This window comes from Mustela nigripes, chromosome 1 (genome assembly GCF_022355385.1).
Source record: "Mustela nigripes isolate SB6536 chromosome 1, MUSNIG.SB6536, whole genome shotgun sequence".
Classification (NCBI taxonomy): Eukaryota; Metazoa; Chordata; class Mammalia; order Carnivora; family Mustelidae; genus Mustela; species Mustela nigripes.
The window spans coordinates 88,213,072-88,228,207 of NC_081557.1; the positions used below are offsets into that span (position 1 = coordinate 88,213,072).

Here is a 15,136-nt window from a genome sequence, read left to right on the forward strand (position 1 = left end):
GTACATAAATAATGGTGAATAAAAAGTGCATTAAACATTCTTTTCCCAAGATGCAAGGGATTTTGATAAAATCTAACAGGTTGTCACAAAGGAGAATTCTCTGTGCTCCTAAGTACTGAATTCTTAATCAAAATATTTTCCAATTTAAAAAAAAAAAAAAGGTTTCATCTTGGGGAATATTGTGTTCCACGTGAATGATTTTGCAAAGAAATTTAAGTAGATCTCTATGTCTCCAAACATCATTTGTCATCTTTCTGGGGGAAATCCTTTAAAATTCTGTCACCTGTGGGGCGCCTGGGTGGCTCAGTGGGTTAAACCGCTGCCTTTGGCTCGGGTTATCATCTCAGGATCCTGGGATCGAGTCCCGCATTGGGCTCTCTGCTCAGCAGGGAGCCTGTTCCCCCTCTCTCTCTCTGCCTGCCTCTCCATCTACTTGTGATTTCTCTCTGTCAAATAAATAAATAAAATCTTAAAAAAAAAAATTCTGTCACCTGTGCCTTTAAATTCCCTAACCAGATAGTATTACTATTATAGAGCTCTAATATTGAAACCAAAAGGGTGAATAAGAACACCAACTTAAGAATGGAATAAATCTAGGTTCAAGATTTAAACCTGCTGCATTGACTACATGTGAGAGCTCAGTTACCCTCCCTCTCCCCCTCTCTTAAGACTGATTTAACTCATCTTTTAAAACAAAGATTAATAATCTAAGTCACAGGATTGCTTCTAGAATTAACAAAAGATGTTCCTGGTTTAGCACACTGACTGGCAAAGCACAGGGGCTCCAGAGAAGGGAACTACTATTATTCTAAACAAGTGAGCTACTCAATGTTTGGGACTATCCCTATGGGGTCTATACGGCTTAGGGTAAATGGCCTCCAGTTGTTCCAGGTTCCTTTATCGAGGGTTTATGACAGCTTAACTTTTCTTAGTTTTTTAACACTGGGCTGTCTGCTTTTAGCAGTCTCTCCATTTTTAAGTTGCTGTGAACTGGGGAATGAGATTTAGCTGATAGATGAATTCAGAATTTGAGGCCACATGGAGGTGTCCCCTAGGACTCAGAAACAATGTCCCCCCAGAGTTCAACTTTAAAACCAACATATAATCGGTAGAATAATCTTAAGATACAATGGTTCTCAAGCCAGAAAGCTTCTATTGGAACCCAGTCTGACTTTACTTTTTTTAAATTTTATTTATTTATTTGAAGAGATATCACAAGTAGGCAGAGAGAGAGGAGGAAGCAGGCTCCCTGCTGAGCGGAGAGCCCAATGTGGGGCTTGATCCCAGGACCCTGAGATCATGACCTGAACTAAAGGCAGAGGCTTTAACCCACTGAGCCACCCAGGCACCCCCAGTCTGACTTCAACAGTAGCTATATGGCGTTTAAGTGGAAAACCCCCCAAAAAGAGCCATCAGTGGCAGATCCAGGCAGTGCCCAAGCCCTGTCGAGGGGAACCTTCAGCAAAGGGACTTCATGGATGGAGGCCCCACTGGCAAGACTTTCTTAGACATTCTAGGTGCCAGGACTGTTTCCCGTGATGAGCTCATAAATGGGCTTTGTTGCAGATCAGTCTCACGAGCTTGGTTAAAGGGCTTTACCCACAAGAAATGAACTCCCTGAGGTGCTGACAAATTACTCAAGCCTGGAAACCTAAGGGCTAGGCCGTGACCAGGCAAATGCACGCCTGGGATACCTCTGGGTGTGACGTGTTGGGACTGTGCTCTGACTCTGAACGGTGACGGGGGGCGGGGGGGGGGGGGGCAGTGTCTCGGGTATAGAAATCCCTGGCCCTGGGGGCTGGTCTTGCCCTTCACGCTCTGGTTTCCCCTAAGCCGGTTACTTAACCTCTCTGGGCCTCTTTTTTTCCTCTCCTACAGAACAGAATGACAGTCCTTCAGAGCTCTATTTCGGCTCAGTTTTTAAACCAAAGCAGCAAGCGAGCGGATCTGTTGAATTAAAAACACCAGCCTCCCCTCCTCTCCCGTTCCAGGTGCTCTGGTCCTGCTGGATGGGCCCACGTGCCATTCACCCCCCCCACCCAAGCAGCACGCCGCTTGCTTCACGACTGCAGCCCAGGGACACCTCCTCGAAGTGCTCTCTGACACACAGAGCATCACACCGCAGTGCTTTCTTCTGCCCTTGGAGCAAACGGTGCCTCCGTTTGTGATGACAGCTTTCAGGGGGCCACTGCTCCTTCAGGATAATTCTATTTACCCCACAACAGCCACCCTGACATCTCTCTGGCCTTCAGATGACACCCAGGCACCGTGTGCGTCGAGGATCCACTGTCTGAGACCACCCTGTCAATAACAGAATTGTTCCAGGTCTCAGGGTGGCCTCATCTACAGAAGCAGCCTCCTTCTAGAACCAGCAAATCGAAGGGTGTTCGGAGACTGTATTAACCATCTTTATTGCGCTCAAAAGAACTCGAGACACAGGAAGAGAGAGTGGATTTTCATAGAGGTGTTTCCTTGACCCAGTTACATTTTTATTCAGTGAAAAAAGTTGACATTGAGACAAAAATTATCATAAAATTGTGCAACAATATAGTAAAATCTTCAGCAGAAACAGGTGATTTGGAAACGTGTCAAGGCAATTGAAATCATAAACGCCTAATTTCACTTTGGAGAGAAACAAGTATACAGTGTTTCACTTTAAATAAGAGCAGAGTAGGCCTTTATTTTGCTGCCAATACTTGGATTTTGCCTAAAGTTTCGAGCAATTCGTAACAAGAGTCTTTACAGGAGAAATGACACGGGATATCTGAGAATAATGTTCCACTTCGGCACTCATACTTTCTTCCATTGGCGTTAACACACATGAAACAAATACCAGCCTCCGGTTACTTGGCTCTGAGGATTTAATTCCTAATATGGCTGCTCAAAATCAGTGGGCAGAAACATACATGCAACCCGTCCTCCCTCAACGTCCGATGGAGGTTCCCATTCTGAGAACGAGCTCATTGTCCATGTACCCAACTACCCATACCTCCTGCTCTCTATTCCATATCTCAGTCTTGCATAGAAAGTAGTCTATATAAACTTAATGCACTGGCTTTTATTACACAAAAATTGTACCTGAAAGGCAGCACACACTCCAGTTAATAAAAATAACAAACTAGGAATGTCAAGAGACAATCCCAACAAAGTGGAAGATTCTGCACAAAGTTTCAAGAGTCAATTCTGAAAATCAATATGGAGATGGTATTCGGTTGACTTATCTCCCAGAACCCTTCTCTGAGGGGTCTCCCAGCTCTGTCGAAGGAAGAGAAGAAATCTTCTCAGGGAGGCACCATGTCCCCCTTAGTAGGGAAGTGACCAACCAAACCTAACTAGATGAGGTTTCTGCCCTTATGGGACCATAATCTTACAAGATGGAGGGACTGCTGGGTGGATATTTGAAGACAGGATTCTCCAAGGGGAAGTGAACGATTATCTCTAAGAGCGTCCCCACACCACCACTCTCCCCAGGCCACTGTGTGAGAAGGGGTACATTCCTTAAACGGCTACAGCCTAGTTTAACCTAGGAGGCCAGGATGCCGGGCAGGAGCAATGGCGCAGTGTGTCCCACACCTGTCCCACAAATGCCCCAAGTGATAGATGCTCCGCCCTGAGCAGAGATGGAGCCCCAGGAACCTCTCTTCCCAAAGTCCAAAGTTTCAACCAGTGACCCAGCATCATAACCTTGTACCCAGCAGGCCAGGGCAGCCAGCAGTTCCTGGAGCGTCTCACCTGTCTGGAAAGGTCTGCATAGATGTGGCTCCTCCCTCGACTCTTCCTCGGAATCTGACTCTGTCATTTCACCCGCCTGGACCCGGGTCTCACAAGGCTCGAGCTCGAGGGGTGTTTAGGACATAAAGGGGCAAGATCAGCCTCCAGAGAAAATCTGGACATAATCCCCCTGGCCTGCCAAATATTAGTGGTCCGTTAGTGGTCCACCGTGGCCCATGTGGATGTGGGCTTCTGACATTCAAATGTGCGCTGGGGGAGAATAAAACCTTTACCCTGTACAGTGTGAACTTTCGAGGTGGCATCTCCAAGGAGGTACGAAAAAGCCCCTTCTTCACAAACAGAGGCTCCGCCTGGTCACAGTGAAGACAATTACCTGGTCACTTCCAAAGGCCACACATACTTTTTGTTCCCCTCTCCTATGGCCACTCCCACCTCTGGACTCTCGCAGACAGCACACGTACACCGAAACCCCACGAAGCTATGCAGAGGGAAGGAAGAGTGCGTGCTTGAAAAGTTCATAAAAATATACAATTTACACGTAGCTGCGTCTACCTAGCTTAGTCTTCAGAAACTCAGCTCTTCTGTGTATATAAAATACTCTAGCCCTAAAAGGCTGCTTTGTCTCAAACAGCACAGTGGCGTTCTCCGAGGAGAGGGGTGACGGTCAGTCTATACAGTACTGTGCACTAAGCGCTGGAGGCACGAGGAACAGGAACTGGGTGCTCAGACGGGTCTCCGGTCGCCAACTGGACACACAGGCTCTGTAGAAAGGCTTGCCTGCGGAGCCACGGAGAAGAACGTCTCAGAGCCTTTGAGATCAGCTTTTACGAATGCCAACGAGAAGTTGGCAGAAGAAGAAAATATACTTTCTAGTGGTCCGATTAAGATAAGGTAAGACAAGATAAAGCCAAAGAAACTCCATTCTTTACGAAACTCACAAAGGAAAGGGAGGCAGAGAAGCGGGGAGAAAGGCCGGGAGGAGGCTCCTCGTGACCACCGCTTGTTAGAATACAACGGAGCCTTACCCACACGACCTAACTACATGTCTACAGTTGAAAATACTCCTCATTCAAAATATATATATATATGTGTGTGTGTGTGTGTGTGTGTGTGTATATAAATTAAACTTTTTAAAACTAAAAAATTTAATTGGCTCTTTGTTTTCCAGACAGTCACTAGATAGAACAAAACTATATTCTTGCCCAAGAATGATACTTTTGGTTAAAAGAAAGCAAATACTTGTGAGAAGGTGACGCGGCACACCTCGGAGGACACGGGGTCTTTACGAAGCTTGCATATAAAGGACACATTTCAGAAACATGATTTTGGGACATCCCCGAACTCCCTGTTTCTCAGCTGAGAAGTTCTCTCCAGTGGGGCTCCTCCGGCAGGAATCACCAGGGCGCTGGACGTCGGTGTCTAGGGTGGGCGTTGGTCTGCGATGGGACTCCACGGACCTAGCAAGTGGCCATGAGGTGAATACCCGGGTGGCGTTTAAAGGCATAAGGAATAAAAGCTCAGCTTGTTTTACAGAGCGAGTAAGCTCTAGCGTTGCTGTGACTCTCAATTAGATGGAATGGTCTCAAGTGCGTCCATCTCCTGTATCTCTGTCAGAGCGAACAACATCCTTTCAACTGGGCAGGGGTGCGGGGAAGGAGGTGGAAGGAAAGAAAAGAAAAAGGAAAAAAAAAAAGAGAAGGCACTGACCCAATTCAAAATGACTGCATATATCAGGGACAGAGTTTTAAAGATAGTATGTGGCCACCTGAACATAAATATGAAACTTTACATTTGAGGGGCGCCTGAGTGGCTCAGTCAGTGAAGCATCTGTCTTCGGCTCAGGCCATGATCTCAGGGTTCTGGGATCGAGCCCTGCATGGGGCTCTCTGCTCAGTGGGGAGTCTGCTTCTCCCTCTCCTGCTTCCCATGCTTATACTCTGACTTGCTCTAATTAAAAAAAAAAAAAAAAAAAACTTAAAAAAAAAAAACAAACAACAACAAAAAACACTTTACATTCCAGATTCTTCAGTGGTAAGGAAAAACAAGATATTAGCAAAGGACAAATTAGGTACTCTTATCTACCAGTGTATCTCTCATGGCCCAGACCTAGCACTCTCCCACGAGCAGTCATTTGTTGCGATGACCACGACACCAGTGTATAATAAAGCAGTGTTCTCAGCTTGCAGCGTGGAGAGCTACGTCTTGTGCAGAGGCGTAGACGGTAAGATTCCAGCGGTGAACGTAAGAGAAGAAGCCGTTGCTTGCAGGGCTCTCGGAGCCGCAGCTCTGTTTAACTGAAACCGAGCAATGATTCAATGTGCTCTCCTGCCCGATACCATTACATGACACACAAGTGAATAAAAACGGACTGTTTCCGGAATGGCAACAAAACTGCTTCTGTTCCCCACCCCTCGACCCTACAACCCTTCATAACGTGCGGAGTCGACGACCACGAAAGCCTTGCCTTATATAGAGTCCGAATAAATTAACAAAAGTACAGAAAAGAACTTTTCCCCACTATACACACAAACTCTTTCCTATAAACAAAATCCAAACAAAATTTAAAATTTGAGCACACTTTCAATGGCGGGGGGAGGGGAGGGGGTGGGAGAGATGCCACCCATCACCCTCTCTCAATGTTTTTATTAAATACATTTCTGTGTCTTAGAAAAATAAAAAGAACGGCCAATTTATTGACTCAAAATTATCTCACAGACTTAAAAGCATGCCCAGCAAGCACAGCCCTGTAAGACTACATTAATATGAAATCAGAGCAATTTGGTTACTAAAATCAACCTGGTTTGAAGTTCACAGCTGATTACTACAAAGTTTATTCATTCCTTTCTTTCCTTTTTTGTTTTTGTTTTTGGCCGATATAAAAATAACGTATTGCAACTCAAAGTGCATCTTTTAAAATAAACCATCAACTATCTTTATCAAATAAAATATTTACACCATTTGGTTTCTAGTGAGGAAAGCTTTCAGGCTATCACCATGGGGACGTCGTCTGAAAATCCTGTTATCATAGGGGCATCTTCATCGTCCTCCCCTAAAGGCAAAAGAGTCAGTCTGTGGTGAGTTCCATCGCATCTGCATCCGACCCCAACTCCCACCGCTCTGCCCTGACCACTCCCAACACCACCAGCCTGGAAAATCGGGACCACAGCCCACCAGGTGCAGTAGCCAAAGCCAAATCCCAGCTCAGCTCCCCGCTGACACGCTTGGGTCACCTTCTCCCCCATCAACGGGTAGCCAAGCTTATTTTAATGGTAGCCTGAACTTAACCAAATAAAGAAAGTCAACCTCTTAGGAGGGGGAATCTCAAGACCTACCCAAAAGTCCAGAGGGCAATTTAGCTTCCCTAATTTGAATGATCCACAGCTGATGTTAACAGTGAAACCTCATAATCTGCTTCCTCCTCTGAACCCTCACTGCTCTGAGGGTAGGGATCTTAGAGGGGCGAAGAATGTCCCACTGTGGCCCCTATTCCAATCCTGTGCAACTAAGCTGTGATCCACATTCAGTGATCACTGTGTGGTACCACCAAGGGTCCAACGCCTTTTGCCTCCAGGAACGGAAGCAAAGAATGCAGCCCATTCATGCAAGGCAGCCCAAATACTTGTACAAAGCAACACAGGAAACTGAGAAGAGGGAGAAAAGCTAATATCAAATGATCAGTGGGCAGGGAATATACAAGAACTTCCCAAAGGAAAAAGATTATAACTGGTTTCTAGAAAAAAATAGGTACGTGAAATCACATTCGGGGAAGACCCCCGAAACACACCTAATTTACCATATTAAGCAATCTACTAGCTCTATTAGCTTTTAGAATCTGAGCATGCAGACATCTTAAAAGGACTCCTTCTTTCTTTTTCCCATACCATGCTGTGGGTATGGGAAAGAAGAATGGCCGGGGAGGTTTGACCAGCTGTATCAGAAAGACAGACAGCCAGATGGAAAGGGCCTCTTTGGACAGAAGTCATGTGGGCAAGCATGACATCTCCTCTTGACTAGGCTCTCCCAAGATGTCAGACCTCCAGGTCCATGAAGGATGAGAGGGCTTGGACATTCTTGGAAACCTGGGAGTCTCCTAAGCCCCGGGCCCTCCTATCCTTCCTGCACAAGGCAAGCTCCTCCCACTTCTTCCACAAAACCCTCCCGCTCTGGGGCCAGGACCACACCGCTGAAGGGAGTACCAATATTTGAACAGAGAAGCAAGTTCCAAGCTAAGGGCTCCAAAGGGTTTAACGTAAAGTAAAGCAGTGAGATCATTGGTTAACGAACCCCTCCTAAGTGTCCCAAGACAAGCCTAACCCACGCATCTCCTAACCAAGGACCTGGCTTTGGAGGAAGCCCGGGGTGCGGGGGGGGGGGGGGGTCACTCACCCAGGTCGTCCCCCGAGGAGAAGATGGCCGAGCCCAGCCTGGAGCTATAGTGGCTGTTGGCAAAGGCAGTGAAGCTGCTCTGCAGCCTCCGGTGCTTTGTGTACAGGACGGCAAAGCCCACGCCCAGGCTCAGCAGGACCAGGAACAAGATGGGCACCGCCACGGCGGCAACGTCAGTGGATCTGGTGGCCTGGGACGCCGACGCGCCCCCACCTGCTGGGGCAAGATGCCACCGGATTAGCCTCCAACGTCAGGGAGGGGTGGGGGGGGCGATGAGGCAACCCAACCCCCTCCCCACTCCCCACCAACACCACCAGCACCAAATCACTAGGAGCCGGCAAACAGTGAGCCGAGCCGCCGTTCCTGCACCTGACGCCTGACTGTTTCCCGACGCCTCGCCACGAGCTGACAGCCCACGGGCCTGGGGCATGCAAATACGGTAATTACATTAGCCTCCTAATCACGGCCTTGTTGTTTATTTAGATAATCTCTTGGAAGGGAGACCTTTGTTGGGGTATCAACATTGATTTCATTAGCATTATTACTTAAGACCACTTGCTTGCCTTACATAAGAGGATGTGAAATCAGACCACTAATTAACGAGATTGCAATTATTTCCCCCTACTTGGCACCAAAGTCACTCTGAACTGCAATTACCTGAAGCTCCATTAAGTGATACAAACGAGATTCCTTTACTGCAACACTGACTTAACAGCTCATCAAGTTTTATGTTTTTTTTTGTTTTTTTTTTTTATGTAGATAAAAGAGAGAACCCTTCCGTACACGTTTCACATTTTTTAAATGCTCTTTGCAAAGCCAGTTCGGGGTCTATGACCTAATAACGATGCTCACTTCCCCATGTCTGAAACAAATTCCAGCTCTATGATGATGGGCTGGTAGATCGGCTTCCACAAGGCTCTAGGGCCAAGCCATCTTTGGGTTTGGGCTGGTCTTAAGAAATAGGGGAGGGGCACCTGGGTGGCTCAGTGGGTTAAAGCCTCTGCCATTGGCTCGGGTCATGATCCCAGGGTCCTGGGATCGAAAAAAAAATATTGAAAAAAAAAAAAAGAAATAGGGGAAAGTCTGAGCCTGAGGACCGTAAGTGGAACTTGGAAGTCAGTTTGAGCTACGGAAGCACAGTGGACTTTCCAGGTCCCATAAGGAGTTTGTCAGGCTTGAGGTCATTCTGGGATGACCAGCCCTGGGATAGGGCTACATGGTACGGACCAGGCCTGGGCCTCACAGGGAAGGCCCAGTAGCGACCCAGGAACTCACCCCAACCAGATCATCAAGATGGGCCAGAGAACAGCCATTTCTTGCAAGACCAATCTAACAACTCAGAATCCATGCCTTTAATTTCTCTCATTACTGACCCACCAGGAAAAGCTGCAGCAGACTCTTAGATCATATGTCCCAACCTAACCCCAGGTGTGAACCGCTAAATTAGGGGGATGCTCTTAGCTGGAAGAGTAGGGAGGAACTAGGGTCGTGTAGGAAACAGGAAGGAGTGAAGCCCCCTCACCCCACTTCTGAGAGGACAGCAAACATCAAGAGACAAGACAGAGACAAACTGAGGCCTCATGGAGAGATTCTTCCTGCTTGATAAGCTCAGTTTTATTAAGGCAACACTTTTTCCCACAGTCTATTTTAGTCGTTAATTGGTTTTACTTAGAGAGGAGGCTCTATTTAGGAAACGCTAGGTTAACAAGACTTTTGTTGTTTTTCTGTAAGACCTTCTCAGAACCTCAAGTATGCTGGGATTCTCCAAAGGGATGCAGTCTGCCAAGGTTTTCCTTTTAGGGAGGTGCCTGGGAAGCAGGACATGTTGGAGCACACAACAACTCAAACGCAAGATTTTGGCTTGAGTGTTGGTGAGTTCCTGGCTGGGAAGAAATGGAAGAAAAAAAGACCAGTGGCAAAGCGTCTGTGGATATCCTGGCCAAGCTACTACAATACAAGCAGAATTTCTGTGTAAAGGAAAGGTTCCTCTCCTCCGCCATCAGCATGACCCAGTGCCAGCATCTGTGAGGGTTGAGAAGACAAGATGCCAGGCCAAATTCAGGTTCTGCTCAGGAGCAACAGCTAAGATGAAGCTATAAAATCAGTAACTCTATGGGAAGGAGATTAGTTACTGACTTGAAAGAACCACAGGGAACATTAGCATATTGGAAGCTCTGAGAAGTCCTGCAAAAAACAAACAATAAAACTCATACCAACCTAGTGTTACCCAAGCAGGACCTCATTTTGAAACAAAACCCATTTTTACCCTATTCCCTTTTTTGGGCTTTACATTCAGAATGTGGTCACTTTGTAACCCCAGCTTCTCATACCACGCCTGGCTCAGGAAGTGTTTGTTAAATCAGTGCCTGGCTAAATTGAAACAGAAGTGATTTTCTTCTGAACTAAAAGAATTTTTTTTTTTTTTTGAGAGAGAGAGAACATTTTACATGCACTTTGGAAAGACACATCTTGGGGCACCTGGGTGGTTCAGTCAGTTAAGCATCCAACTCCTGGTCTCAGCTCTGGTCATGATCTAGACCCCTGAAGTCAGGCTCCTCGCTCAGCAGAATTAGCTTGGGATTCTCTGCCTCTCCCTCTATCCCTCCCCTGCTCTTGCACATGTGCGTGCTCTCTCCCCCAAATAAATAAAATCTTAGAAAAAAAATACATAAATTCATCAAACCCTGCTATAGCCTTCATCACTTTCCCAGAACTGAAGACAGAAATGGCCCCATCAAGTGACTTACCGGACCCCAGCTCGTCGTACAGCAGGACAGCAGGCTCCCCACAAATCTGGCTGCCAAAAAGGCATCTTGCTTGCACGGTGAAAGTGTAATTATGACCCAGTTTCAGGTTGGAAATTTTAAAGAAATTGTCAGTAGTATTCCCAAGGTAAGCTGAGATATTCATGGCACTATCAAACATGTATATCTCATAGCCCTGAAAACAAAGACACGAGAGATTGTTCAGGATCTTAAATAAGGACTCTGACAGCTTCTATTACTGGTTCCAACTTTATGTGAGCTCCGTATTGCAGGCTTTTATAGATGCTAAAGCACTTTTGGCTTCTTACTGGATCTTTTTACATTACCATTGAGATATTGGATTCAGAAAATGGTAATTTTCCCATCCCAAATGTCTCAAATAACTACCACACCCACTGATCTGCTGCAAAGTGGAAGTGAAAAGTGTAGCCCTAATAAAAGCCATTTTAACAAATATTCCAGTGCACAAAGTTCTGGTCAACAGTTCACTCATTTGAAGTAATAGTAAATGCCACAAAGAATCTGGACAAGTCAGTAGTAGTTCCCCGTAATGGGATATGACTGATAATAAATCTGGGTCACAGGGGACTCCAGCAGTGGGATAAAAAAAAAGTCAGAACGTTTCTCGGTAGAACAGCGTGTGGGAACTCCATAGGCAGCCCACAGCTCCCTCTCCAGCTCCTGGAGGCGGATGGTTGCCCCAGACCAACCTGGCCTTGAAGAGAAAGTGCTTCAAGATCAGGATGGGATCAGAACTGACTACTGGACTTCTCTGCTAATCTCTAAGTACCCCAGTGTCAAAGCCACCAACTCCTACCCCATCAGCATCAAAGAAAAAGCCTCCTCTCATATCCCGAACGACATACTGGGCCCCACTGCACACTTATTGGCTCTTGGTCCCTATTCCATTGACATTGAACTCATACTCACGGGCTCTTGGTCCCCATTCCACTGAACTAAGCCTAGTGCAGGGGGCCGGGGAGGGGAGGACATGTGACCTGCTTATGCACACTCCATGGGAAGTGAAGTACTGACCTGCCAGCTCAACCTGAAAGTCAGGCTTCCGCCACCTAGGAGGGACCCTGATGACAGCTGGCTGCCAAACTGGGCCTCCCAGCACCACCTGCCTGGAGTTCCATTCCTGCCTTCTCCAACCTACACTAGCATTCATCCTTTTCTATCTAATATATACCTGCTGTAGAACATTTGCAAAATACATAAAGTTATAAAGTTATAAAGAAAAACATTTAAATGACACAAACATTAACCATTTATTTAACTAGTCGTCTTCTGTTGGGACATTAAAGTTGTCTCTTCTTTCTTGTTCCCAGAAATAGAACTGCCCTGGAGAGCCTTGTCCATAAATTCGTGGAGTATATCGTTTTCTCAGTTTAAGATCCTAAAAGAACTGCTGGGTCAAAGGCTGTAAATGCTTTTTCTGTTTTGGATACGTGTTACCCAAAGGCCTTACGGAAGCATTTCCAATTCATTATCTCCAGAGTGCTAATCTCCCCGACTACAACTCATTCTGGTAATTCTTCCCCACAAACTCAGCCTGTTTCACATGAAAGTGTCCTGTCTCTGTGGTTCAGATGATCAGGGAGGTAGATCCTTCTTTTCTTTTGCCTACGACTACTATAGTTTTTACTTTGTTTCCTGTACCTCTTCCGAAATCAGAAACAACAGAAATCAATTTCTGTTTTGAACAGCTTTGAAAGCTTTCTTTGTATTCGAGTATATTAACCACTTACACATCACGGTTGGAAGAGTTGTGAGAATTTTCAAGTTTTAATCTAGTTGTGCTTCTGGCCTGACACCGTGACTGTTCACAACCCCAGCGCTCTTTGCCGCCACCAAACCCTGAAACAGCCACAGCTGATTTACTGTGTCTGTTTAGCTCCTGCTTTGCCAACCATGGGGACAGGCTGGGTCCACTACAGAATCTGTCCACCTCTGGGTGGCCAATCTGTTCCCTGGTGACGCTCTCCTTCCCCTCCCACCGTCTGCTGTGAATACAGTCATTGGTCTGCCAATGACAGACAAAACAGTGTTTTCTATAAGGTCAACAGACTATGTTTGAGCACTTTCTGCTCTCTCACACACCACGGCAAAGAAACCGCGAGGCCAGTTTGAGGCTCAGCCCCTGGCATGGGAGCCACAGCCCCGCTCTCAGACTGGCTGCGGAAGATGGGGCCCTGGTTCCGATGCCCGGCCCCACCCAGCTTCAGAAGGCACAGCGCAGGTTCCAGCCCATTTCCCTGTCTTTAGGGAAAGACAAGTTCAGGAATGAAAAGTGCTTAGTGCAGAGATTCTCATCTTTAATGGGCAGTATAAACATTTCACTAATTAGCAAGCCCACAGAAAATGGTCCTTTAATTCTCAAGTTCACTCCCTTGCCCTATTCTGTTTTTTCCCCATCTATGCCAGCACGCCATTAACGAGCTCATCTCTAAAGCTGCATTTCAATTAGATTCCCAAAGTCATTGAGGAGGAGGGAGGGACTCACCCTGCTTTCATTAAAATGCTTTTCCTTCAAAGCAAGACTTTTCCAAAACAGAAGAACGTGGTCATTTTCTGTTATGATTTTTAAGGCATCAGGTGCAGATAATGAAACTGAAAATTAAAGATGAGACAGGATGCAGTCAGTGGCTATGGAATGGAATCACCATTTTCCTGTCTGATGAGATAGATTAGATAATGCTAACCTAAGGGGCACCTGAGGGGCTCAGTACGTTGAACATCTGACTCTTGGTTTAGGCTCAGGTCATGATCTCAGGGTCATGAGACTGAGACCCAGGTCGGGCTCTGCACGGAGTGTGGCACCTGCTTGGGATTCTCTCTCCCCCTCCCCATCTCCCTCTGCCCCTCCCCCCAATGCCTTTGTGCTGTCTCTAAAAATAAAATATATATATATATATAAAAGAAAAGATAAAAGAATGCTAACTCAAAAGGCTAGATTAAGGAACAAATAAAGTACATATGTTGTTTAGCATAGAGCATAGCCCATGGTAGACACTCTCTAACTGGCATCTCTTTAGTGTTGTTATAATACCTTTAGCCAAGAAATGTGGACAGTACTGCATTCAGTGGCCCTGAGAGCCACGGATGCCAAAACCAAATTGGGTGGGGGAGAAAGGGAAGCAATGAGATGGACACAGTTCCCTGGCTAGACTTCTGCTCTGGCTCCAGTCTGCCTCCTGCTCGCCCAGTCCTGCCCCAGGGCCTGAGGAGCCTCAGAACTCAGCAAGGGGCCAAGGCCTGTGCCCGAACATAGAGCCCTAGAATGACACCCTGAGTCCCGCCCAGACCCACTCCTCACATGGCCGGCCTGGTGAGACCGAGCCTCCATCACAGACACCGTGACATCGTCTGCTGCTGCCCAAGTACCAGAGCTCATGACCTGCTTTCTCAGCCAGAGTCTGACTGCCAAGCCAATCCCGGGCTGGCAGCAAGGCCCCTTCAATCTACTTCACGGTTCCTGGTCTCCCTCCTTGGCTACACATCTCCCTGCCGCGAGGAACCACAGGATTTCAGCCCAGGTTCCCATCCTTGGCTTTCGTGGCAAACTATTTCCTAACTCTTTTGGGCATTCCTGCTCTCCTGCACCCCAGTGTCAAAACCAACTGGGCAGAGGGAGAGTGAAAAGAGACACAGCCTACCCTCCAGCCCACCACGCTGCAGCCCAGGCACTGAAAGCCCATCCTGCTGGGCCCGCTGTGGATACTGAAGAGGGTGTTTGTCCTTCCCACCGTTACTGTCTAGGCGTCCGAGCAGCCCCATGGGCCCCTTCCTGTGTGAGAAGGACCCTGCTCTCCCTCCCATTTACCTGTGGTGATTTTTATACTGGACTCTTTGCTCATGTTCCCCAGCTGGACGATGATGTGGTATTTCCCTCCAGGCTCCAACTTGGTAAGGGTGTATTCCACAGTACTGTTATGGGACTTTATTTTGTAGCTTCTGTCACTCTTTCTTATTAGATCTTTGACAGCAACTGCATATAACTGGGACAAAAAAAAAAAAAAAGAGAGAGAGAGAGAGAGAGAGAGAGAGACCCTTGGTAATCAGAATCTTGGCGCTTTTTTACTCTTTGCAATTTAGCAGTGGGCAATGGAAAACCCAAGTGTATCTGGGGGCTGCAAGCCACAGGCAACCTCCTTCTGAGCCCGCAGCGACTCCATTCTCTGGAAAGCCTTTAAGGTAGCCAGGCTCAGACTTGGAACAAGCACTCACTCCCAGAACTGCACACAGAATTA

At 46.8% G+C, this 15,136-nt stretch overlaps 1 protein-coding gene across 3 annotated transcripts in view; it reads right to left on the minus strand.

Annotated features, from left to right (window-relative positions):
* Nucleotides 1-2,449: 2,449 nt before the first annotated feature.
* Nucleotides 2,450-15,136, minus strand: part of SORL1 (sortilin related receptor 1) — a 150,837-nt gene continuing 138,150 nt past the window's right edge. For 2 of the 3 annotated variants that reach the window (XM_059415119.1, XM_059415107.1), the window contains 5 exons: nt 14,710-14,884; nt 13,390-13,496; nt 10,866-11,058; nt 8,119-8,334; nt 2,450-6,781 (listed from right to left, as the gene is read on the minus strand). In XM_059415119.1, coding sequence (XP_059271102.1) covers nt 6,714-6,781; nt 8,119-8,334; nt 10,866-11,058; nt 13,390-13,496; nt 14,710-14,884 — 759 coding nt within the window. In that variant the 3' untranslated portion in view covers nt 2,450-6,713. The remainder of the gene's footprint in view (nt 6,782-8,118; nt 8,335-10,865; nt 11,059-13,389; nt 13,497-14,709; nt 14,885-15,136) is intronic. The other variant, XM_059415115.1, reaches the window with a different exon arrangement.